General features: G+C 40.3%; 1 protein-coding gene across 2 annotated transcripts in view; it reads left to right on the top strand.

Moving 5' to 3' along the window:
- The window catches only part of fsip1 (fibrous sheath interacting protein 1), an 84,801-nt gene that overhangs the window by 12,192 nt on the left and 45,484 nt on the right, over positions 1–27,125 (top strand). For both annotated transcript variants that reach the window (XR_005130801.1, XM_017703224.2), the window contains exon 9: positions 5,101–5,268. Coding sequence is in view for 1 of the 2 variants with exons in the window: in XM_017703224.2 (XP_017558713.1) it covers positions 5,101–5,268 (168 nt within the window). In the remaining variant the exon portion in view is untranslated. The remainder of the gene's footprint in view (positions 1–5,100; positions 5,269–27,125) is intronic.

The raw sequence follows: 27,125 nt of genomic DNA, 5'->3' as shown, positions 1-27,125 counted from the left end.
TCATCTGTCTATTTCCTTTGTTTTTTCTCCTTTAACCCACTATGAGGCAGCTACTCAAAGAAAGAATAGGTTCAGTAGTATAGCTGTACTATCTATACTCTCTCTAGCGCATTTTTATAATACTTTATTCACTGTTTTTGAAATTTGTGAATGGTCCGAGACATAACGTCAAAAATGGACATTTTCCTTTCTGTCGGCCAATAATTGAAACAGTATGTGAGTTGTAGCATACACTTCGGTAGTCTGTAACTGGATTTCCTTATGTATTTTTACACTATGCGTATGATGTATGCTTCACTTGCTGAGAGTTTGGAAGCTGCTCTGATAAATGCTAACTAGAGGCTTTATTTAGCTCATTTTTCCCCTTTCATGCTCCTTTCACTGTGCAGCATGTTGCCAAAGGATCTGGCTGCTACATTTATGGTGTCCTTCCCTTTGCAACTCGTTCATCTGCAATTATGCATGGCAACCAAACAGAGAGCAATACAGATGCTCAGAGGCCTCCTGAAGGGTCACACCAAAAGACTTCCTGTTATTGCGAGACCCTGTTGTTGTGCGCACTGCAGACATTTCTGATGTCTTTTGGCCCATTGCAGTGACATGTGAGTGACCAGACGCAGAAGGGTCTTGGCAGGCTTCGATATGACCTCATAATCAAACACAGATGCCTCCTGTTCTTCTCTTCTGTGTTTTATAGCCCGTCAGTCCGGAATCATTTCCCAAAGGCGTTAAAATGTGACTTCTACCTGCGGCAGTGATATCTTTACGTCTAAGTGCTATTTGAAACATTCCTCTTCAGTCAGAAGTTGCTGGAGATGGTTGATGGTCTTAAAATGGATTCAGTAACAAAGTCGGAAAATGGAAATCAGAAACTGGAAATTAACTTAATTTTTGAAGGAATAAAAATAAAAACATTTACCTAATCACTCTTAATCAAAGATTCTCTAATATAAAGGGAGCTGGCAATCCCCTGCTGTGGCCGGCCAATCAAACCAGACCTCCTAAGGTGTACGCCAATCATATCCAACTCAGTCAGTGAAGCTTTTGTGACATTTCTCTTCAGTAATGGAAAAATTACTTATCACTGCTGTTATAATACATTGGTCACAAATTTTAATCCAATTTAGTCCTACATGTACATGTGCATGCACTATAAAGAAATCACTATAAAGTCTGTGCTGATGCTAGAGCTAACCTAAGGAATCCCACTAATTTTTCAACATTTCTGTGTAGTTCAATCACTGAAAGATAAACAAAGGAATGAAATTAACAGGTATCATTATTATTTTATTTGGTTCAGGAATGTTATATTGGGGATGGAATACAAGAAAGAAAAAATATTCAAATCATAGTGCAAGCCTCTTTGGCTGATTAACTCCATTTAGGGTGACATAAAAAATGTAAGCAAATGTATTGTTAGGAGTCTTGCCCAAGGATTCTTATTGGTGAAGTGCAGTTTGTTTCATCAAGGGGTAGGGCTAAATGTGTGACACCGGGGAGCAATAAGGTGGACGCATGTGCGTAGAAAAGCAAGATTTATTTGGGGCAAATCCAGGGTCGTGGTCATAACAGTCCAGGTTTAACGAGCTAACATGGAGAAATGTAGGGAAAGACATAACGAGATAAACACAGAATATAAAAATCCAAATACTTCAAACGAAACAAACATCAAACATGGTTTTTATCAAACAAACAAAGACCAACGAAAACTAGGGGTAAACACAGGGCTTAAATAATCACAAGGATGAATAGGGACAGGTGGGAAACAGGTGAAACGAATCAGGGGCAGAGTCAAGAAAACAAGGGGGCAGGACTGATAACCAAAACAAACGCACATGGAAGATCAAAAGTAAACAAAAAAAATTACTGGGAGGGGCCAATCGTGACAGAATGATTTAGAAAATATCTAATGGGAGAAAATGTTCATAAATTTTACTTATCAGATAATGCTGTTGTGCCTATATGATGACATGACCTAGTTTAATGCAATTGAATTCTACTTCATACATAAAGACATTTATCTTGTCTTTATCTTCACTGTTTACAATCATTGTCTTAGGATTTCATTGTCTTATGTTTTTCCTATATATAAGGAAAGTAGAATCTGTTTGCATTAAACTAGGTCATGTTATTTGATAATAGTAGGTTTCCAGGAAAAAACGAAGCATTACTTCCATTATATTCACCAAAATAATAACCTTTAATTGCACTCCTGACTTTTGTCCTCCTCTTGCTTGATGTGCTTCCATCCACTTTTATCTTTTCTTTTTTCCACACATCGTAATACAGCAACCAAGAGCTACTTGATATTCAGCACAACCACAACCACATCCAGATGTGTGGTATTACATCATTCTTCTTTTTAGGGTGTTTAGGCAGATAGGAGCAAATCAGCTTAGGAAGTAGTGGGCGGTACCCTGTATCTCAGTTAAACCTTGTGTTGTGTTGCCATGGAAGTGGCAAATGGAAAAAAACAGCTGATTTAAGTAGAATATTTTGACAAAATGTTTATTTTTGTGATATGACATAAAGCTAAAGTTTTCATTCTCCATGACTGCATAGAATAGAATGAATAGTCACTGAATGCTGCCTGAACTGGTGTTCTTTAATAGTGCTCTCATTCATTGATTAATATTGAGACTCTTTTGCAGCAGTTCACTTTTTATTCTCTTAAAACCTCTCACCTATTTCTGCAGAGGGAAACGAACCCATTATTAGTTATTTCTCAGAAAAATGTTACTTCAATTCAAAGAATTTTATTAGCCTTCCCTGGACTATTGCAAATAGCTGTAAATGCTAACTTGTTACCACTTGCTATTGGTAAGCTCAACCAGAAAAGTTCCCCATATTCTAATAAGGTCACTCAGTGAGATCACAGTAAGAGGCAAGGAACAAAGCAATTTGGACATATAGTGACCCTACAGCCTGCTGTGTGGGCAGCGAGACAACCATTACCTCAGTCCTTCAGTTCCCCTGACCTCACTATATACTGCACTGCTTCATAGACCCACAGTCTATTGGGAGATTTGCTCATTTGGAAACTGGGGTGGGAAGATTGGTCAGTAGTGAGAAACTCACTTTTTACTCCTTTTTACTCAGAGCTTTTGGCTTGGAAAATGAGCAGAGCAATAAGGATTCTGTCAGCATGCCAAAGCCAGGTGCAAGAAAAACACTAGGCCTTTGTTTATGTGATGAAGAAACTGATACTAATTTGGAGTGTAATATTTAGTTCTGTGCAATGTTGCAGATCTCACCAAAATTCTGAAATATAAAGTGAAAAACAATAAAAAATAATACACAAATATTACCCTGTATTGAAACCTGTTATACCATAGCATGACATATAGCATTTTCTCATTGTTGTAACACAACCTTGGAGCTCTGGAACTTTTGTGTGTTGATGTAACAGATTTTATTCTAGGTCGTTTTATAGAAAACTGATTGGTCCATTCTTTGTGAAATGTTCACACAGCAGTGGTGTATGAAGTACACAAATCATATACTTGAGTTAAAATAGAGATACCCAGGGTAATATATTACTCCAGTAAAAATAGAAGTCCTCCCTTTAGACCTCCACTTGAGTAAAAGTACAAAAGTATTTGCCTTCAAATGTACTTAAGTATTGAAGTGAAAGTACTAAAAGATTAATTATGACTCAAATGTCCTATTACCATTTTTGATAGAAGACTCTTGCTTTATTAACTCATTTAGGTGAAAATACTACTGTCACTCTTGGTAAACCAATCTTTTAATAGAATGTCATTAATTAATCTGACACTGATGTCTATTAAAATGATCACATGCACATAATAAAAACTGAATGATTTCCATTAGGTAGAACCAAGTGGCTCTGAAATAACTTTTTACAAACAAGTTTCAGTTTAAGATTTATTTGCAACTTAGTTACATGTTTAATTTTAATTAAAACTTTATTTTAAACACAGGTTCACAAATGAGTTTTCCTTTACTATATTGCATGTAGGCCTCTGTTCATAAACATGAACTAACAAAAACAAATTTACAATAAAATGAAATAGTGTTTGTATAAATACCACAAACTAATAGCATTAATACTTTGCTGCAAAGCTGTTATTGGCAATTGTAGTTTTGAGAACTCTACACTGAGACATAATTAGCTTTTTAGCAAACTGTCTTCAGTGCCCTAATATTACGAGGTTCCCTCTGGTTTGTTTGCAAACGTAAAAATCCTCCATAATTTTTCAAAGAAATTCAGGTCAGGAGATTGACTAGACCATGAAAGCACTTTCACCTTTCTGTTGAAATGCCAATATTCTTGGCACATTGTTTCTTTGCTGATGTGATTCCCCCATAATATATCCCCCTACATCACACTGTTTATGTTTCCTTCAATGATGTGTAATACCCAATACTGTTTGTAGAGAAGCGTATTATATACGCAGCTCTTCTTTCTTCATTTATAATGATCAAAATTATTGGCAAAGACCTCTTTTTTTTCTTCTGACTAGAGTGCATTGTTCCAAAAGAGGTCTAGAGGTCCGATTTGTCTAATTGCTTGTGTGCAAATTTTATTGCTACTGATTTCAGGGTGTCCTACATCATTTTTCAAGGGACTGCAGGCCTCTCTCTTACCTTCCTCATCTTTAAACTAAGAGCATGTAAAATCTTGGTGTACCTGTCTCTATAGCTTCTTCCATTTGAGTAGTTGTTAATGTTTACCCTGAGAGCTTTAGTTAGCTAATTTGCCTTCATCACTATTGGTACTTGTTACATGTTGCCTTTATTTATTTTAATGAAGTGCCTTTGAAACTGTAATGTGTAGTGAGTAGGTGGTCTTATGCATAGTTTGTGTGACTACCATTGTGTGTTCATTTTAGATGGATTGTGGTCATATTTTGCAGTTTGCATCAAGATCCATAACTTGGAACAGAAGCAGGCGGTCAGCTTAGTATAAATCAAAATGTTTTCATAACTTTTCACATTTGTACTGATGTGCCTAGTTGACATTCATCAGATTCCATTCATAGTGAACCCATCTTTCTGTACCCATTTAGGAACTATCTCTACTTTTAACACATCTCCAGTATTTGCTCCAATCCTATTCTCTTGTTCTCTTTGCAGGCAAATGTTTCCCTGTGTACTGTACCCACAACATCTGGTGAAGGTTACACACCACAGCCACACGAGCTTGACCAGCTCCTTCATATCGATGTCAGACTGCAGCTTCTACTTCCTGTTGAGAACTTCCTTTCCTTGAAAAGCCCTTACACTGACCGCAGCCTGACCCAGGTATGTGCTGTTGTCCACAGTTCGGAGGTTTGCGACTTTCAGGAGCCTTTTGTTCACTGAGTCTCCGTTTAACCTGTGCAGAATGCCAACCGCCTCAGCAGCATGACCAAAGCCATTAACTCCAACTGCAGTGGGCGCAGTAGGGTTTAGCCTCAGGTCCTGAGGAGAAGTCATGGTTTCCCTAAATGAATCCCAAAAGGGAGCTTGGCATCTGTTTGCCATATACTGTAAAACCTTTATTTGGGGGTGTTGTCTCTCCCTTAAGAGGAACAGAGCTGTGTCACTTTTTCCACCTAAAGCGTATTGCATGTTCATGGCTACGTTACTATGTTATGGCCATGCACTGCACCCTCTGCTTCTTTCTCTGGCCTGAGTTAAAAGTCATAAAGGCCTATCTCAGATCACCTATGTCCCATCATCTCTATAGAAAAACTCAAATCTAAAGGTGCTATTTGTTCAACAATATGATGGAAGAAGGGTTAACCTGATGGTTGAGAGCAGCTGATTGTAAGGGGAATTAAGGTCTGTGTACGGAAATGTAAAATCACTTTGGTAGAGGATGGCTTTGGCAGAGCAGATATGTGGTTTAGGTAAAGAGATGTCAGGCTTTGTTTATAGCCCCAGGAACACACAGACTGATGCCAGTCTGTAAATGCATCATAAGAATAAAAGATGACAAAAATGTGAAGTATACTCTTATACCTATAAATGGTAGTTTGTGATGCAAAATAAAAAATGAGGAATTTTCAGCTTTATTAGATCATGTTATTTACACATCAGACTAAACAGCATTGAGAAACCATAGTATTCAATGGGAAAGATAGGTGTTTTGGACTTTGGTCTTAAAGGGTTAATAACTAGCAAACACATTCTTCTAAGAGCCTGTTATTGAAATATTTTCCTTTAGTAAATGAGGTGCGATATTGTGTTCCCTACAAATAAGACACCTTAATCGGCTTAATCTGATTTATGTACTCACTTAAAAGTGGTCTCTGCAGGGCATAATGACTTTTACACAGTATGAAGTGCAGTATTAAAATTCAATTTGTGCTGGCTTTTGGATTCAGCCAGACAGGCCTCGAGAAGCAGCATTTAGGATGATTCCAGATTTATCACTTCCAGATTGATCTTCCGTTATGGCACCTAGGCTAGTACCACATGCAGATGTTTCTTATTTAAAAGGCCAGAATGATCTTAAAAACCTGGTGTAATAAAAGGTACAGGGTTACATAATAGTGCATAACAGTCACAAAGACATTCTTTGGTCTGCACATAAGGTTTGGAAATAATTTAGCCAAGCGGTCAGAGGTGAAGCTCCTCTGTCACTGGCTTCAACCAAAAAGTGTGATAATGTCTTTTTGATAATAATATGTAGCTGTCATAACTGCACCCATATATATATATATATATATATATATGATTATTATTATTATTATTAAACGGCTACTAAAGAATCCCATAAGGCCACTAGCAGAAATTAGCATTATGTTAGAGTTTTGATATTTATGACCCAAAATGAAGGCCTAGTAATAATAAATGATGTTCACCACTGCTGAATATATGTTTTGTATAGTCTTAAAAAGTTTTTGATTTAGAGGTTTGTGCTTAAATGCATGTAGTTTATTTCCAAAACACTTTAGTCGTGGCCAGTTTCACTTGCAAGCTAGGTCTCCCCCTAAGATGCTGCCAAAGGGGGTTTAAGACACATTTATCTTCTGAGATACTTTTTCATAAAGTCCGACATTGCATCTTTTCAAACTGCTGCTAATCAATGAACAGCTCAACCCGCTTGGTGGTGAACATTAAATGCCAGTTCAGCTGCGTCTGCTGGCAGATGCCTGCATTCAGCATCATACTGAATAATGGATAAAAAGGGAGGGCCATCTTACCCACCCAGAGAGAGCCAGGCCAAATATGCTGTCATGGACTCCCAGTCATGGACTGCCGTGGTGTCACTGGGGATTGAACTCGGGCGATTGTGCCACTCGGGAGTCTTCCAAAAAATGCTCCCTCATAAAGTGAACAAAGTCTCAGCCAGATGGTAGGCAGAGTAGACTAAATTAATACTCAAGTAAAAGTAATGATGTGTAGATAAAATAATGACACAAGTAAAAGTATTGTTTTTCCCAAAAAACAACTTGTGTAGAAGTACAGTATGAGAAAACTACTGAGTAACATATAGACCTGCAATGGACCTTCTTAGTAAATGTGGCATCTATCCGCACTGACATATTCAGCATAACAATAAAACAATAAAGTCAGAAGAGCACAAACACATCAGTGTCTTACAGAAGTGCATGTATTTGTGTAAATGTATCTAGTTACTACCCACATCTGGACTTATGTACAGCTTATTCAGTCCTTTGGAAAAGCATCCCAAGTAGATTAAAGCAATAACAAAATTAGATGAAGCAATAAAACTGTGCAAAGCTGCATGAAGACAGAGAGGGGCTACTTTGAAGAATCTGAAAGAGTCAGTTTATCAGTTTATCATTGTTTTGGTCACTGATTAATCCCACATGTCTCATTTCATAGATGTCTTCATTGTGATTCTTAACTGTGGAGAATAGTAATAGTAACAATTAGAAAACTTTATTATTGACTAATAGTCCTAATCAAAACCCTGTGTGGTAGCTCAAAGTCAAGCCAGGCCTGAAGTTATCAGGGCCAAATGGCTCATTCCTGGCTTTTGTCCTATATTGAGATTCTGATGAAATGTCATGAGTGATGAAATGTTGACATCTGTCTTGGGATCTTATTCAGATTTTCTCTTCTCTTTACTTTTTACCTGGGAGTGAGGCAAGACCTATAATTGCAGTTCAATATTTGCAGTTCCTATAGCTTTCAGTAATTTGCTGCATGGTTAGAAGGAAGAATTCCAAAGACTTGACTTAAGTGAATATGAATGTCCATTTTGCCTTGGAGGTTTTCATCACTGATGCCAGTGATCAGAATCACAATGTGTCAGTAAGGTAGCATGGTGCAGAGCTGTTATATGCTGTTCTGTAACCAGATGAAGGGTGGGAATGGGAATTTAAGCCCTTCTCCCATCACATCCTTCATGCTTGGTTCTGGCTCTTGACCAAAACCACATTTGCCTGTGTCTGCAAACATTACATCTACACTCTAACATATGGTCAGTTGGAACAGAGAAAAAAGAACCAATAATACATTTTAAAAATAATATTAAAAACTGTAAATAGAATGATTTTTATTCAGCATTTTGCAAAATGTTGCACCTAATCCAGTTAAATTAGACTAATTTTGCAGTTGCAGTTGGTCAATGTTCTACAAATAAAGACTTCTTCTTCTACTTTCGGCTGCTCCCTTTAGGGGTCGCCACAGCGTATCATCTGCCTCCATCTTGCCCTATCCACTGCCTCCTCTACTTTTACACCAACCATCTCCATGTCCACCTTCACTACATCCATAAACCTTCTCTGAGGTCTACCTCTTCTCCTTCTACCCGGCAGCTCAATCTCCAACATTCTTTGACCAATATATCCACTATTCCTCCTCAACACATGTCCAAACCATCTCAACCTGGCCTCTCTGGCTTTATCTCCAAACTGCTCCACCTTCACTGTCCCTCTGATTTGCTCATTTCTAATCTTGTCCATCCTTGTCACTCCCAACGAAAATCTCAGCATCTTCATCTCCACCACCTCCAGCTCAGCCTCCTGTCTTTTAGATAGAGCCACAGTCTCCAAACCATACATCATAGCAGGATGCACTACTGTCTTGTAAACCTTCCCTTTCACTCTTGCTGCTATCCTTCTGTCACACATCAGCCCTGACACCCGTCTCCACCCACTCCATCCTGCCTGCACCCTCTTCTTCACCTCTTTTCTACACTGTCCATTGTTCTGGATGGTTGACCCAAGATATTTGAAGTCATCCACCTTTATGACCTCTACTCCTTGCATCTTCACCTTTCCACCTGCCTCCCTCTCATTCACACACATGTATTCCGTCTTGTCTCTACTGACCTTCATTCCTCTCCTCTGCAGTGCAAACCTCCACCTCTCCAGATTCTCTTCCACCTGCTCTCTACTCTCACCACAGATTACAAGATTACAATGTCATCTGCAAACATCATGGTCCATGGAGCCTCCTGCCTGACCTCATCTGTCAACCTTTCCATCACCATTGCAAACAAGAAGGGACTCAAAGCTGATCCCTGATGTAACCCTACCTTCACCTTGAAACCATTTGTCACTCCAACTGCACACCTCACCACTGTCTCACTATCCTTATACATGTCCTGCACCACCCTAACATACTTTTCAGCTACACCTGACTTCCTCATACAGTACCACAGTTCCTCTCTTGGCACCCTATCATATGCCTTCTCTAGATCCACAAAGACACAATGTAGCTCCTTCTAACCTTCTCTGTACTTCTCTACCAACACTCTCAATGCAAAAATTGCATCTGTGGTACTCTTTCTGGGCATGAAACCAAACTGCTGCTCACTGATCTGAACCTCTCGCCTTAGCCTTGCTTCAACAACTCTTTCCCATACCTTCATGGTGTGGCTCATCAACTTTATAGCTCTGCACATCACCCTTGTTCTTAAAAATGGCGACCAGTACACTGCTCATCAGGCATCCTCTCACTCTCCAGGATTTTGTTAAACAACCTGGTTAAAAAGTCCACTGCCTTCTCTCCTAAACATCTCCATACCTCCACAGGTATGTCATCTGGACCATCTGCCTTTCCATTCTTCATCCTTTTTAAAGCTGCCCTCACTTCCACCTTACCAATTCTCTGCACTTCCTGATCCACTATCTCTCCCCCCGTTGTCCTGCTCTCTCTCTCATTTTCCTCATTCATTAGTTCTTCAAAGTACTCCTTCCATCTACTCATCACTCTCTGTTCACTCACTAGTACATTTCCCTCTCTATCCTTTATCAGCCTAACCTGCTGTACATCCTTTCCAGCTCTATCTCTCTGTTTAGCCAAACGATACAAGTCCTTTACTCCTTCTTTACTGTCCAGCCTCTCATACAGCTCATCATAGGCCTGAGCCTTTGCCTTTGCCACCATTCTTTTCGCTATGCGACTAGCCTCACAGTACTTCTGCCTACTTCCTTCATCTCTCTGGTTATCCCACTTTTTCGTAGCTGCCTTCTTCTGAATACTGTCTGAATACTGACCAGACGAAACACCCAACACATTCTTGCCAGTTTCTCTCACCACCTTAGCTGTAGTTTCCCAGTCCTCAGGTAGCTCCTCACTGCCCCAAGGGCCTGTTGCAATTTTTCCCTGAACTGCCTGCAACCATCCTCCTGCTATAGCTTCCACCATCTAATCTTTGGTTCTGACTTCACTCTCTTCCTCTTCTTTGTTTCTAATCTCATTCTACAGACAACCACCCTATGCTGCCTTGCTACACTTTCCCCTGGTATCACTTTACAATCTCCAATCTCCTTTAGGTGGCATCTCCTGCTAAGGATATAATCCACCTGTGTGCACCTCCCTCCATTCTTGTATGTCACCCTGTGTTCTTCCCTCTTCTGAAAATTCGTGTTCACCACAGCCATTTCCATTCTCTTTGCAAAATCTACAACCATCTGACCTCCCGCATTTCTGTCTTTCACACCATACATACCCAGCACCTCTTCATCCCCTCTGTTCCCTTCACCAACATGTCCATTGAAGTCTGCACCAATCACTAATCTCTCCTCTCTAGGGACACCATCTACCACTTCATCCATCTTACTCTAAAATTCCTCTTTCTCCTCTAACTGACAACCAACCTGTGGTGCATATGAACTGACCACATTCAAAATTACACCATCAACCTCCAACTTCAGGCTCATGATCCTGTCTGACACTCTCTTTACATCCAGAGCACTTTTCACAAGCTGTTCCTTTAGGGTTATCCCTACTCCATTTCTCTTCCTCTCTACACCATGATAGAATAGTTTGAATCCACCTCCAATGTCCCTGGCCTTGCTTCCTTTCCTCGGGCCCTGACTCCGTGTCCTCTGCCACCTTGAGACACTGTGCTGATGAGCTGGCCCCAGTCTTCACGGGAATCTTCAACTCTTCCCTGGAGTCATGCCATGTCCCAGCCTGTTTCAAGTCCTCCATCATCGTCCCTGTCCCCAAGAAACCACGCGCCACAGGACTTAATGACTACAGGCCTGTGGCCCTGACGTCCGTAGTCATGAAGACCTTTGAACGTCTGGTTTTATCCCACCTCAGGTCCATCACCAACCCCCTTCTGGACCCCCTGCAGTTTGCCTACAGAGCCAACAGGTCTGTAGATGATGCCATAAACCTGGCCCTCCACTTCATCCTGCAGCATCTGGACTCCCCAAGAACCTACGCTAGGATCCTGTTTGTGGACTTCAGCTCTGCATTCAATACTATCCTTCCCACTCTGCTCCAGGACAAGCTCTCTCTGCTCCATGTGCCCGACTCCACCTGCAGGTGGATCACAGACTTCCTCACAGACCGCAGTCAGCGAGTACGGCTGGGGAAGATTGTCTCGGACACGCGGACTTTAAGCACAGGATCTCCTCAGGGCTGTGTACTTTCCCCCCTGCTCTTCTCCCTGTACACCAACTGCTGCACCTCCATCCATGACTCTGTCAAACTGAATAAGTTTGCGGACGACACCACCCTCATTGGACTCATCTCAGACGGTGATGAATCTGCCTACAGGAAGGAGGTGGACCGGCTGGTGACCTGGTGCAGCAACAGCAACTTGGTGCTCAATGCCCAGAAGACAGTGGAGATGACTGTGGACTTCAGGAAAGCCACAAGCCCCCTGCCCCCCCTTATCCTTACCAACACCCCCATCACCACTGTGGACTGTTACCGGTTCCTTGGCACCACCATCACCCAGGACCTCAAGTGGGAGCTGAACATCAGCTCCCTCATCAAGAAGGCTCAGCAGAGGATGTACTTTCTGCGGCAGCTGAGGAAAGCCAAACTGCCGGCCCAGCTGATGGTACAGTTCTACACGGCCATCATCGAGTCCATCTTCAGCTCCTCCATCACAGTGTGGTATACTGGGGCCACTGCCAGGGACAGACAAAGGCTGCAGCGCATTGTGCGCTCCGCTGGGAAGGTGATAGGCTGCAGCCTCCCATCTCTCCAAGTACATCTCCAGGACTGTGGGGAGAGCGGATCGTATTATAGCAGACCCTTCTCACCCCGCACACGGACTATTTGATCCACTCCCCTCGGGCAGGAGGCTTCAGACCATTTGGACCAGAACCTCCCGCCACAGGAACAGTTTCTTCCCCTCTGCCATTGGACTCAAGAACAATATATAATCACGTCACTTACCTCTTTATAACCCTGCCTTGGTCACTTTACTTGAATTGCACTACTCCACCTGCACTGTTGTATATAGTACTGTTGTACATGCCTTTTGTATTTTTATTTTTATTCATTCTATCTATATATGTGCATAGAGGGTATTTATTTATGTGGACTTAATTTTGCATGCCTTGTACTACTTGTTTTTATGTTGCACCTTCATGCCGAAGCAAATTCCTAGTCTGTGAATCCTGTTCATTGACAATGGCAATAAAACTTCTTCTGATTCTGATTCTGATCTGGTCTCCTGGACACACAGAATATCTACCTTCCTTCTCTCCATCATGTCTGCAAGCTCTCTACCTTTACCAGTCATTGTCCCTATGTTCAGAGTCCCTACCCTAACCTCCACACTCCTGCCTTTCCTTCTCTCTCGCTGCCTTCTAACCCGCCTTCCTCCTCTCCTCTTTGATGGTCTTCGACCTACAGTAGTCCAATTTCAACCGGCACCCTGCTGGTCAACAGCACCGGAGGCGGTCGTTGTTAACCCGGACCTCGACCGATCCGGTATGGCAATCATATTTGTGATCCGCATGATAGTTTTGGCACAAGTTTTACGCCGGATGCCCTCCCTGACGCAACCCTCACCATTTATCCGGGCTTGGGACCGGCACCAGAAGTACACAAAGTACACCCCTAATGGCTGGTTTGTTCTACAAATAAAGACAATATCCTCAATAATGTCATGTATCATCATATTGCCTAGCCCTAAAGTATATTAAAGTACAGTATTGTGCAAGAGTCAGAGACTGCTCTTCATTTATTTAATTTCCTGTTTTTTTGCGTAATGTAAAATTAATAATAATAATAATTTTTCATGAGATACTTTTGAAGAGATTAAATATACTCCAGTTCTATAATGAGGGGAAAGTCAAGGTGGTCAACAAGAGTTTCCAAAACTGAAATTCAAAATAGGATCAAGATACAGAGAAATTTGGGTAAAGAACCGTGCAACGCCTTGGTAGACCAAAACTCACACGTTCACATAAACAGTACGTAAAGCACTCATCTTTTAAAGAGAGGAGAAAGTCAAGCTCCACTCTTACTTCAGATCTAAAAAAATCCACAGGTTTTTCTGTCTATCTTTCCACTGAGAGAAGACTTCTCAACACTATGAGATTGAAAGGATGTGCAGCTCTCAAAAGCTACAAAAAAGAAGAAAATCTGCACATTAAATGAAGAAACTGTACGTGTTCTCAGAACAGTACGCTGACCACCCCAGAATCCAGAGCTCAACATCACTGAATATGTTTGTGATTATTTGGATTGTGAAAAAGGCAGCACGGTGGTGCAGTGGGTAGCGCTGATGCCTCACAGCAAGGAGGGCCTGTGTTCAATTCCCCGCCCGAGCGACCTCAGTCCTGTCTATGTGGAGTTTGTGTGTTCTCCCCGTGTCTGTGTGGGTTTCCACCGGGTACTCCGGTTTCCTCCCACAGTCCAAAGACATGCAGTTGGGCCAATTGGACACACTAAATTCCCCCTAGGTGTGTGTCTGTGTGTTTGTGTGTCTGTCTGCTCTGCGATGGACTGGCAACCTGTCCAGGGTATCCTGCCTTCTGCAAATCATTCTGGACTTAACTACCTTATATAAACCCCTTTGTTTGGTGTAGAGGTTAAAAAGTTCCTTTGTTTTTCCCACATTCTGAACCTGTTTCTTTGTGTTGGTTTTCCCTGTTTTTGACCCTGGCTTATTTCTCCTGTTTTTTTTTCGTTTTATGAATCTGCCTCTTATTTTGCAGTGTTTTGCCCCCAGCCCACTGTGACTGACTATTGGACTGCCACAAGTAAAGCTACTTTGCATTTGCAACCTGTCTCAACATCTATGCTACAACCCTGTGTTGCTGCCTTTATGTTACACTTTTGCACAGTACTGTATGTAGTTCAGCTTTCATTTTAAAGCATTCATAGTGAAAACCAATTTAGCTGAACTTTTCTTCTGAATAATTTTGCTTTTAAAAGAAAGAATATTAGAAATTATACAGCTGAAGAGACAAAACGTTGCCTTCTGCCATCTGCAGGTTTAACCACTGTCTTATTTTACCAGCCCATTTTACCAAAGCAAAACCAATAAATGCTCCAACCCTTCATATCCAAATCTCAGTTTGCACTGATTCACATGAGACACACATGCATCTCAGAGCAGGTAGTGGGACTATACTCACCGGCCACTTTATTAAGTACACCTGTTCAATTGCTTGTTAACACAAATAGCTAATCAGCCAATCACTTGGTCGCAACTCAATGCATTTAGGCATGTAGAGGTGGTCAAGACAACTTGCTGAAGTGCAGACCGAGCATCAGAATGGGGAAGAAAGGTGATTTAAGGGACTTTGAACGTGGCCTGGTTGTTGGTGCCAGACATGCTCATCTGAGTATTTCAGAAACTGCTGATCTACTGGGATTTTCACGCACTACCATCTCTAGGGTTTACAGAGAATGGTCCGAAAAAGAGAAAATATCCAGTGAGTGGCAGTTGTGTGGACGAAAATGCCTTGTTGATGTGAGAGGTCAGAGGAGAATGGGCAGACTGGTTCGAGATGATAGAAAGGCAACAGTAACTCAAATAACCACTTGTTACAACCAAGGAATGTTTCCTACACGTTCTTGAAAGTATGCCACGAAGAATTAAGGCAGATCTGAAAGCAAAAGAGGGTCCAACCTTTTTTAGATGTACCTAATAGTGGCTGGTGATATATATCCTCTCCCCTCATGACTACATGGGAGCAGTTAGATCCCATTGTTTTAAATAATATGTAACATTAAGAATTGTCATTACAAACACATTTTCTTCAAATAAGTAATAATGTTTTGTGTTTTTACTGAAAAATGTTTAAATATTTTCAAGTTAAATTATTTATAATGAAATGTTTGATTTATAGCTTATTTTTTGGTAATGAAATTTTAGAATTCTGTCATTTTGGCTTGAATCACTGGCCATTCTATTCAGAGATATCTGTTTTGTCATCATTCGGAAAGGAGAAAAGTGCTGGTGTGTTCAAGAAATGCTAAGCCTTCTGTACAGCATACTGTCTTTGATTCAAGCTAAGGGTCAACTACTGAATTATTATGCAGCTGCATAGATGCTTGATTGAAACCACTTGGGTAATACAGCCCGTCTACTCACGTGCAGAATTGCTCACCTCTGCATCGTCGTGCACATTGCCTGTTGGACCTGATTCCTGTGAAACCCCAGGTTGCACATTTTACCATTATTCTGATCGGCAAACACAAGCTGTCTCTTATACTGGCCAGAAGAGCATTGCTGGGCTATTCTATCATTGCACAGCACTTCCAGGATCCATGACAGAATTGCTGTTGGAAGGGATCGTTCGATTTGTTTCAGGCCTGTCAGCAACAGGAACATTTGAAACAGTCACTAGCTAATCTTCCTTAGGTTTTCTGTCAGATCTTAACCATTCCATATGTTGTCAGACACATGTGCAAGACTGAAGCCATGTTTCCATCCCCTTGTAAAGGAGCTCAGCTAAGGTTTCTCAGGCTCAGGACCAACAAGTTTAACTGGGATTGAAGTCAGTTTTCCAAAGGGTACATCCAGCAGAATGACTGGAGACTTTGTAGACAACCTCCAGTTTTAATACGAAGCCAAAGTAGCCTTCTGTTGTAGTCAAAAGCAGTGCATTTTCTTGTGACCTTGTAGGGTTTTATAAAAGTCATAGAACGAGCACTCTCTGCATGTACCATGACCTACTATGTTCCTTACGTTCATTATGATTGATATTTAGAAGGTTAGACATAATTTAGTTTACAAATCTCAATTCCAAAAAAGTTGGGACATAATGTGAAATGCAAATAAAAAGCAGTGAATCCACTTTTATATGTGTTTAAACTTTAACAGTACAAAGACAAAATATTTAATATTTTACTTTATGAACTTCATTTGTTTTTTTGTAAATATATATTCTGAAATCAGTGCCTTCATTGCATTCCAAAATTTGGGACTGGGCAGTTTAAGACTAGGAACATAGGATTACAATCATGCATGAGTGTTGAAGACCTTGTCCTTTATGAGCAAGCTACTCACAATGTACCTCAACAAGCAATTGCAAGGATTTTAGGAATTTCACCCTCTACAGTGTAGGACAAGGCCAAAAACCACAAGTGAATGACTATGACCTTGATCACTCAGATGGCACTACAATAAAACCTTGCTTCTGTGGTACATGTAACCACATGGACTCTGGAATAACACCGTTCATTGCTGCATCCACAAATGCAAGGCTATACGATGCACAACTGAAGTCATATGTCAGCAATGTCCAGAAATAAGTATTGAGGTCTGACAGGTATACCTTTCAAATTGTTTACGGGCATAAATATAATGGATAATACTTCATAGGCATCATGTTTTCCACTCCAAAGAAAAAGGACAATCCAGATTGTTACCAGCAGAATTGTATTAGTGCTCATGGCATGAGTACCTCACAGATATGTAAAGGCACCATTAATGCTAAGAGACATATACACATTTTGGAGCAGCACATACCACCTTATAGACAATGTCATTTTAGGGATGTTCATGATTATTTTAATATGACATCACCAAGCCACAGTCTTAGTGTGTTACAACAGCATGAGTCCATTAATCTCTCTTAAAGAAGCAAGTGGTGCAATATGAAGCCGAAGTAAGTAAAGGTCTCGTACAGTTGTGCAGCTGAAGACAAGAATGGCAAAAAGTTCTGCTTTCCACACTGGATCAATTGGTGTCTTTAGTCCCTAAATGTTTATTAAGTGTTGTTAAAAGTGAAGGTGATGTTACACAGTAGTAAACATGCTCCTAATCCAATGTTCTTACAACTGGGCAGGCATTAAATTTGGAATCAGAATGTGCATTTCACATACTGTCCCCACCTTTTTGAATTTGAACATTTTTTAATACTTCTAACAGCAGATCTGAGTGATTTTGTCACGATCGGCCCCTCCCAGTCCTGTCCATGTGTTCTTGTTGCGTTTTGGTCTAGTCCACATGCTTTTTGTTTTTCCGTCTAGTCCAGCCCCTTGTTTCGTGACTCCGCCCCTGATTGTTTCCACCTGTTCCTCATTATCTCTGTTGTATTTAAGCCCTGTGTTTGCCCCTTGTCTTTGCTGGTCTTTGTTGTTTGTGATGTTATTTGTTGTATGTTGTATGTTGTTTTTCTTCCCCCTTTGTTCCCGCCCATCCCGCCCTCGCCTGTGTCTGCTGCTCCCCATGGGCTTCCCGTTTCTCATGTGTCTGCTCCCTGTGGGTCTCCTGTTTCTCCTCTGTCTGCTTCTGTGTCCCCTGTTTTTTCTGTCCCTTTGTTCTTGCCCTCCTCTGTTCCTGGTGTGGTTTTGTTCCCTTCTGTTGTATCTGTGCCTGTTCCTGTTCCTGCTCCTGTCTCTCCTTTTGTTTCTGTCCCAGTTTCTGTCTGTGTGTCAGTTTCTGTGCCTGTGTTGGTCTTGGTTCCTGTTCCCCTCTCATTTGCGTGGTCTGTCTTGCGTTCCTGTTTCCCTCATCCTGTTGTGCCTCCGTTCGTCTCTCGTTCGGAGTCGTTTTGTGTTGTGCCTCCTCGTCCTCCCTCGTTTCGCCTGTTCCTGTGTCCGTTCCTGCTTCTGTGCCTTTGGCTTCTGTTCCCACTCCTGTTCTGGTTTGTGTTGCTGCCTCTGTTCCTGTTGTGCCTGGTCCTGTTCCCGATTCTGTGTCTGTGCCTGTCCCGTGTCCTGTGCTGGCCCTTGTCCTTGTTTGGTTCTGTCTGTTTTGGTCTCTTGTGTTTTGTTTTGTGAGGCGTGCCTCAGAGTTACAAGCCTTTGGTGGAGGGTACTGTCACGATTGGCTCCTCCCAGTCCTGTCCATGTGTTCGTGTTGTGTTTTGGTCTAATCCATATACTTTTTGTTTTTCCGTCTAGTCTGGCCTCTTGTTTCGTGACTCCGCCCCTGATTGTTTCCACCTGTTCGTCATCATCCCTGTTGTATTTAAGCCCTGTTTGCCCCTTGTCTTTGCTGGTCTTTGTTGTTGTTGTTTGGGATGTTGTATGTTGTTTTTCTTCCAGCACTTTTCTTTATGTACCTGTTTATTCACATTATGTCTGTCCCTCCTGCTCTACATATTGGTCACTTGAACCTGGACTGTCTCGACCATGACCCTGGATTTGCCCTTAATGAATAAATCGCTTATCTCCGCATATGCGTCCACCTCCTTGCTCTGCGTTACATGAAGGCCAGCCAACAGAGGACGCAGCAGGTAAGCAACACACTGGGATGTGGTTGTTCCATTGGGACGAAACTCCGGTTGTTTACACACAGCCCGAGTTACCCACATCTCACCGTGCCTCCGGACCCGCCACTTGCCTCCTCGGATGTCGCTGCAGGCCCGCCTGCCTCCGTGGACATCGTTGCAGGCTCGCCTGCCTCCGTGGACATCACAACCCCTTTGTTCCTGCCCATCCCGCCCTTGCCTGTGTCTGCTGCTCCCAGTGCGCCTCCCGTTTCTCGTGTCTGCTCTCTGTGGGTCTCCTGTTTCTCCTCTGTCTGCTTCTGTGTCCCCTGTCTCGACCATGACCCTGGATTTGCCCTTAGTAAAAGTCGTTTATCTCCGCATATGTGTCAGCCTCCTTACAGATTTTAGTATTACTAAAAAATTGCTTAAATCCAACTGGAGTCAAAAAGGCAGAAATGGCAGAAAAGATATACTAGCTGACCTGAAATTTAATATTGAGTTTACACTGCCATCAGACTTGCTAAAATTATTATGTGTACAAAGTTGTATCTTGTTTTAAGTTCCTTATTATATCAATTTCATTGTACCAGATAACAAAGATCAAGTTTAATTTGCTTCCGGTTGGACTCCTTGGATGTTTACCTAGCTTGCCTAAATAGCTAATGACTTTCACTAGATAATGGCCTTCTGTGGTGCTGTATTTCATGCTGACTTGTTCTTGTTTTTTAGAATAATTAAACAAGAATGTAGATTTAGCCTGTCTATACAAGATTTGTTGTTATGCAATCATGGTCAAAGTCATAGAGTTATATTGTTAAATTTTACCAAAAGTACCAATTGCAATTTTATCCAATTAGCACATTTATATTTTGGAAACATCCAACAAAAACCCTTGGGCTGTGAGACAGTGCTGCTCTGGTGAATTGCACTATGAAATCAAAACAATCACTGTGGTGGGGTGGAGGGGTCAGTACTACTGTTGTGCCATTGTAGAATAGCAGTGCAGCTGTAGCAAGTCAGGGACTCACAAACTGTGACTCGGAAAAACCCTCTTCTGACCACCTCCATGTGCTTCCAACGTGAACAGAGCAGATAGACTTTACTCAAGCTTATAAGATTTATGGTGAAATGAGAGATCACTTATCCACTGTGGTAAGATATGAGTTTTTTGTTTGCATTCTTAGCCATTTTTTTGTTGTCAAAAAAAAAATGGTCAAATTATGGTAGTGAATTGGTATTTATATTTTTTTATGTAGAGTATTTAGAAGCTGTCTTTGTTTTTTTTCAGAACTCTGAAACATGTGAAATGTGAAAATATGAAACATGCATGAAATATAGCTAGGTTGGATCAATACATCATCAAGTTATGCTAAGTGTCCATACCACCTTACCTCAGAGCCAGTGGTGGACAGTAACAAAGTAAAAGTAATTTGTTACTGTACTTAAGTCGTTTTTTCGTGTATCTACTTTACTGAAGCATAGTTTAGAGCTTATTTTGACCTGTTGGACATACCGACACAGTGCAAGCACACGGTTCATCGTGCAGCAGTGTAAAACTAACCTAACTTTGTGTAAATAGACCACAATAGAGAAACATGTGTACATATGCAGTTATGTCTTTTTTCTGAGTTTTAAAATAGTAACTAAATTGCATTAAGTTAATTAATCTTTTAGTGGTTTTACTTTCGATAAGTAGATTTACATCTTTAAGTACTTTTACTTTTGATTTGTTAAGTATTTTTGAAGGCAAATACTTTTGTACTGTTTCTCAAGTGGAGGAACTTCTACTTTTACTGGAGTAATATTTTACCTTGGGTATCTGCTTTAACTCAAGTACATGATTTGTGTACTTCATCCACCGTTGCTTAGAGTGTAACAAACTGCACTGCTTTTCACACAGCTACTGAAACTAAAAGAGCAAAAATGAGTCAGAAAGAAATGACATGTAAAAGCACTTTAAATTATCAGATTAAATTATTGCTCGAAAGCTTATTTAATCCACCTCTGCCATCTGTAGCTCAGCTGCAATGGAGATCACTTCTACCAGCATGTCGCCTTTGCTGCTGCTTTCCATAATAAAAACAGCCAAATTAAAAGCTCATAAAAGCTGCATTTGAGCAAGAGGACTACATTCTCAGCCTCTAAGGCAACATGCAGTGCATGAGCAGCTGGGCTTCACTGTTGTTGCTGGATATCTTTTGAATTGCAGTAATCTGCCTGCTGTTTCAGCTGATGTTTCAGATAACAAAACATGAGCTTTCACCCATGAAGTAGTGGCCACCAGGCCATTGTTATATGCCGGAAAAACATAGAAACCTCCTACCTGATGTTGACATAAAAAAATGACCACATCCTTTAGGCCCTTTTCACCATGTGTGCTCTTGATGTATTATTTTGGCTGATCTGGTTGGCTGTACACACAGTTCTGTCAAAGTCCCTCGTTCACTAGTGTGTGTTTAATCAGTGCAAACGTGTAACCTCACCAGCAGATTGTTACCAGCTGAAAAATTCAAATATTTTGCTTGGTGACACTGGTGCCAGTTGTATGGATTTCAAGGACAAGTGTAGGAGGAGACTGTGGTCAGACCCACTCCAGATGCTTTAAATAAATATTAGAGAAATATTTGTGTCTTCAACAATATGAATTCAGTTACCTTATTTTGAGACAAGAAGACGTTGTTCTGAGATTTCCACTTCTTAAAACTTTCCAACTTGGCTTGACGCTCTGCCCTGTTCTAGCACTGTCCCTCATTTGTCATTTCAGCCCATTTCTTGGACTTCACTGATTTACTAGAGCCAAGTACTTCAGTTCATTCAGCTCTAAAGATAAAACTACCCCAGTCTGAAGCGACTACTTTCTGTACTCATTGCACTCTTCTACCTTTTCATTCCTTGAACCAGCATGATACAACACTGGAAAATGATGATACAAGTATTTTAATGAAAATTAAAGGGGAGTTTCACTGAAAATATTTGAAAAAATCAGTAGGTAAAAGGAGCCAGAATGTTTTATGTGAAATTGTAGACAAGTGTGGTGATAGGAACCAGGCATTGTGATGTCTACAACATAAGTATAAGCTTTTTATGCTATTTCTAAAATGATAAATCAGAAAAAAACATCATGTTTAGTTACTACTTTATATTACAACACCCTGTATATATCTCTTCCACCATGAATGTATTGAAATTTTTTTTTAGAACAACAATATATATCAAAACTATAATAAATCTGTATGAATATGCTGCCTCAGACATCAGGGTGGTGGATGGTGGGTCATTCTCAGCACTGCAGTGACTCTTGCGTGGTGGTGTGTTAGTAAATGTTGTGCTGTTTTGAGTGGATCAGACACAGCTGTGCTGCTTGAGTGACATGTTGGTGTCACTGCTGAACTGAGTGTATTTTTGGTCCATCAACCAGAAACACACGGCCACCAGCGTTCTGTGGTCAACATCCTGTGACCGCTGAAGAAGGACTAAAGGATGACTGTGCCAGATGACAATCTGTGCAGCAACAAATGAGCTGTTTTTTTGTCTGATTTTACATCCAGAAGGTGGATAAACAAGGTAGGAGTGTTTAACAGAGTGGCCAGTGGGTGGACACAGTGTTTAAAAATTCCAGCAGAACTGCTATGTCTGATCCACTTGTACCAGCACAACACAAACTGATATGCCACCAAAAATGATAATTTAGGGAAACACTCCACTGTTCTTATATAGAATGGCTTCCTTTTGGAATGCATTGAATTTTCTCAGACATTATCAACTCTTTGTGTGGGGTGTGTGTGTGTGTGTCTAAAAATAACTTCATATGAAAACAAATGGCTTAATTGCTTTCATTCAACTCAGATACTTTGAATGAAGCAAAGTAAATAGGTTAGAAGAACAAAAGGAATGTTTTATCAGTTCAAACTTCTGTTTCTTTTCTGGCACCGTAAATCAGACATATAGGTTAAAGGAGCTTATTTTACGTTACTGTTTAAGACATTTTACGTAGATTTTTGGTGTTAGCCCTGGATTCAATCAATCACCATAAGTGTGTGCTTTTTTATGTGCGTCATGTATTTTGGGTAGCCATGCGGTTTTGATCTGTTGAAAGCCCACATTTATCCAGACCACCCTCACTCTCCAAAAGCAGTGCTAGAGTGTCCAGATGATCCACAAGTTTATCTTCTAATACTCCAGGAATGTGTGGCCATCAAAGCGTCATCTGTGAGTGATTCAGCATTCACAATTGTAAAAACAGAGCTTTTGTGCTCATCGGGGAAAGTTACATTTTGAGAGAGTTCAGTGTCATCGCAGAGACATTTGCCTGCTTCTCCACAGAATAACAATAAATGCCAGGGCAATTACTGCAAGAATGCATGAAAGCCTTTTTTGGGTTAATGTTTTTGTACTCAGTATTTTATTTTTGTTTCATTGTGCTGCATGTTGGAATCAAAACATCCATCACACAAAAAACATCAGTGGCGAGCCCTCTGGGCTATCAGGAGTTCTGGGAACTGAAAAAAAATGTGTCATTTTCAGTTCATTTTTATTTAATAGAATCATCATGTTTGCTGTATTGAAACTGCAGTTATACTCTCATTTCACTGGTAATTTTTCTTATGCAATTTTTTTCCCCAATTAAATAGTTTCTAATTCCACACGCTAGTTAGGACTCCCCTAGCCACGTGATACTACCAATGCTAAGAGGGTGAAGGCTGGCACAGGCTTCCTCCGAGACCTTTTCGAACTGCTGCTCACGCAAGGTCATTGGACGACTGAAGGCGCTCGGAGGAAAGCCCCAACTGCCAAATCTGTCACGTCAGCTAACAGACGCCTGCACTGACTAGCATCTTGTTGTATTTGGGGGGGGGGGGGGGGGGTAGGGGGGGGGTCTTGAAATGCCCAGTGGAAAATTAACCAATCAGAATAATTTCCCTGTGTTACCTAGAAAGATACAGCAAAGCTAGCTCTCTCATTGGTTAGGCCTTCAGGAGCTGAACAAGAGGCCGTAAACATTTGATCAGCTACCAACATAATAACCAACATAATCATATATTTATTTACAATTAGTGGGATCAATTTTGTGAGAAAAGATTATCATTCAAGGTGTTCTGGAATTTCTAGATACTTAATTGACTGGATATGAACTGTAGTCAAACCAGGTTTCAGTTAATTGTTAGGTAGAACAGGGCTCTTTACTCAAGTAGTCACTGTAAAACTGCAATAGATATGTTAATGTCTGTTAAAGGCTTTAAATAAAAAATATAGAATGCTATTTACTATTATGATTATTAAGTATCACATCGATTTTGACTCCTGGTGGCCATATGGATAATGTTTCTGATGTCTAAGTGCATGTAAACTCTTCCTCTGATTTCTTTTGGATTTCTCAGTCTGCACATGTGCAAATACAGACATGAAAAAATCAAGTAGCGTTGCTGTGAGATGGCAGCAAAACACTTTTGGAGTGACAGTGAATTCAGCTACATTCTCAGCTGCTAAGGCATTTAAATATTCTTCATTCTCTGATACATGTTCATATTTTCAGGTAAAATGTTTTTATAAAAGGTCGCAGCATGAAATTTGAGTTTTACGTTACGTTTATGTCACGTCTTCTTCTTTGAGCTTATTGGCCAGAGGCAAAGCAGAAATACGGTTACAGCCTGACTTATGTAGACCTGGAGTTTCCCCATTATCTGATTACTCAAACGCATATAAACAAAATTAGATTTTCTTCAATCATCGGATTATTAAGTGCATGTAAACGCACTCGTTAACATTCTTTACAACAGCAAAGCGTTAGATTTAGAGATGAAATTGCAAATGCCAAGACAATAATAAAGTGACTGTCACTGTGACAGTCTGACCTTTGCCTCTGATACACATAATACTAGAGAAAACGTGGAAATCCAGATAATAGAGAGTTGCCCTCTGGCACAACTTATCAAACTGTGTGCCTAACTTGCATGAAATCTTTTTAATTTATTCACAATCAGTAAGCCTACAATAAACATTCCAGGATGATGGTAACAAGCTAGTTAAAGAAGTGTCTTCATAAATAGCAAGTTAGTAGTGTTATTCTGCCTTTAAAACTCACTGAAAAGAATGGACCAATTCAGATGTCTTAAAGAAATCAGCCTGGGAGAAAAAAACTGCTACAAAAGGATACATCATATTTTTGACATTTTCAAAGCATCAAAGAGACGTACACATGTTTATGTGTACTTTTCTTCATGAAAATGAGAAAATCCAATCTCTGTCTCTATTGTAGGCATTCACCCACTTAATTCTGATTTTTTTGCATAATTTTGCCAAGTATGCTCTGTTGTTTGGCTGGCCTACTTAAGCCTGTAGAAAACATTGGTTGTTTTGTCTCAGTCTGTGCACATAGCAACCTCCACAATTTGTCTTATGTTATTTTGCAGAGACATGGGAAGGTGTTTTATGTTGGGGTGATGAAATTTTAAGTTTTGTTTACATGACATTAATGATTTTGCAAAATTCTTTATTTTTCCATTTGAATTTTTTTGATAATTTACATGTAACAAAATGAGTCATGCTGGACTCTAATGAGGCAAGAGACAGCAACATTTAAATATAACTGATGCTTCACACTGCTTATGCATATTGTCACTCTGCTCCCCCATTCTGGATGAACTTTATGCAAATTAAATAAAAGGGGAATTCTACCAATTCTTTTCAAATATATATATATATATGTGTGTGTGTGTGTGTGTGTGTATATATATATATATATAAATTTTTTTTTTATTGCATTTGCGGGCGACAAAATAAAGGGATTAATTTCTCTTTAATGAAAAAGAACAAACACATGGGTCTTTGATGCACTCAAATTATTAAAAAGTTCATATCTTTGAACGTTTTGTGATTGTTTTTAGCAGTTGCTGTCCTAAATCTGGGGGTGCTGAGTGCTCACCCAGTACCCCTAGTTTCTGCATCCATGAATAATTGTGCTTTAAGTTTGGCAGAGGTGTGGTCTCTGTAGAGAATGTGTACTTATTTTCACTTAGACCATCAACAAAAACATGTAATTTGACCAGGGGTGTCCAAACTTTTGCATACAACTGTATTTTGACAGCTACTGTTTTGTCCCATTTTTGCAAAATCCAGTTTCCATTTTTTGGCACTTAAACAAATTCCAAAAAGAACATATTTTACATTGTTATGAATACTGTGTTGTTTGGCTGGCCTACTTGAACCAACGTGAAACCCTGGATGTTTTGTCTCATTCACTGCTCATAGCAACCATTGCATTGGATAAAATCTGTGCTATTGATATGTCTACCAACCAGATGTTTTAATTTTTTTTACCTTTGTCTAAGCACCTTGCATTAGAGCGTGACTGTAGTAGTCTTTACTGTGTAGTCCTCCTTGTTGGTAATCAGTGAGCTAATGGGCAGTGTTAGGATTTCATATAAGAAGCATTGAGCGCTTTAGATTCAGTGCACTTAGCAAGGCAGTGGTGAGATGTATGACGTTTTCATGTTGCTGTGCATTGGACCTGAGATCTTTAATATGGCCTGTGAAAGAGTTTTGGCTGAGGTCCTCCTTCCACGTGGCAGTGACTGAAAAGCCAGCAGTGGAGGGGCAGACTATGTGACTCACACTGCCTCTGTTTTCGTTAGACTCAGGCCAACTTCCAGAGCTCACGTTACATGGCCTGACTGTGGGGGCACACAAGAGAGCAGCTCCAGAGCTACTCCACAGGCCAGTGCTGTAAAGTTCAATGGAAAATGTTTCATATTTCATCATATTTTACTCTGCTGTAGAACAGCTATTCACATAATGGAGGGCTTTTTTGCTCTGGCATTGCTAGTCATGTGAAAATCACAAGTATTTCCCCACATATAGGCTATACTTGGCTCCTCCAATGCACAGTCATATTTAAAGGTTTGAATAACCCAGTCAAATTACATGTTTTGTTGATTTCAAGTGAAGTGAGTGTATGTCCTCTGAAGGGAACAAACTTAAATATGGTATTATTATGAAAATCTTTTAAAAAAATTTTTAAAAATTGGAAAAAATAAAACACAATATAAAATGTGGCATAACGTGCACTTTTTTCATTATGTTAAATTCAGCAAATAAACTAAAAATGTACTGAAATGTGTAGAAGTGTGTTTTCTGTAGAGGATCACTCAATTTGCCTGTTGTCACTTGTCACTTGTCACAATGTTGAACATTTCAGCTTCAATACAATAGATTGAAATACATTGAAATTTGATACCATGTTCTATGCCAAGGACAGATAAAATTGGGGATCTTTGTTTAGATAGACATATTCAAATAAACATTTGACTTCTCTTGTTCTAAAGTGAG

This window comes from Pygocentrus nattereri, chromosome 10 (genome assembly GCF_015220715.1).
Source record: "Pygocentrus nattereri isolate fPygNat1 chromosome 10, fPygNat1.pri, whole genome shotgun sequence".
Classification (NCBI taxonomy): Eukaryota; Metazoa; Chordata; class Actinopteri; order Characiformes; family Serrasalmidae; genus Pygocentrus; species Pygocentrus nattereri.
The sequence above is the reverse complement of the archived record's forward strand: the minus strand, read 5'-3'. Positions and strand labels throughout refer to the sequence as shown.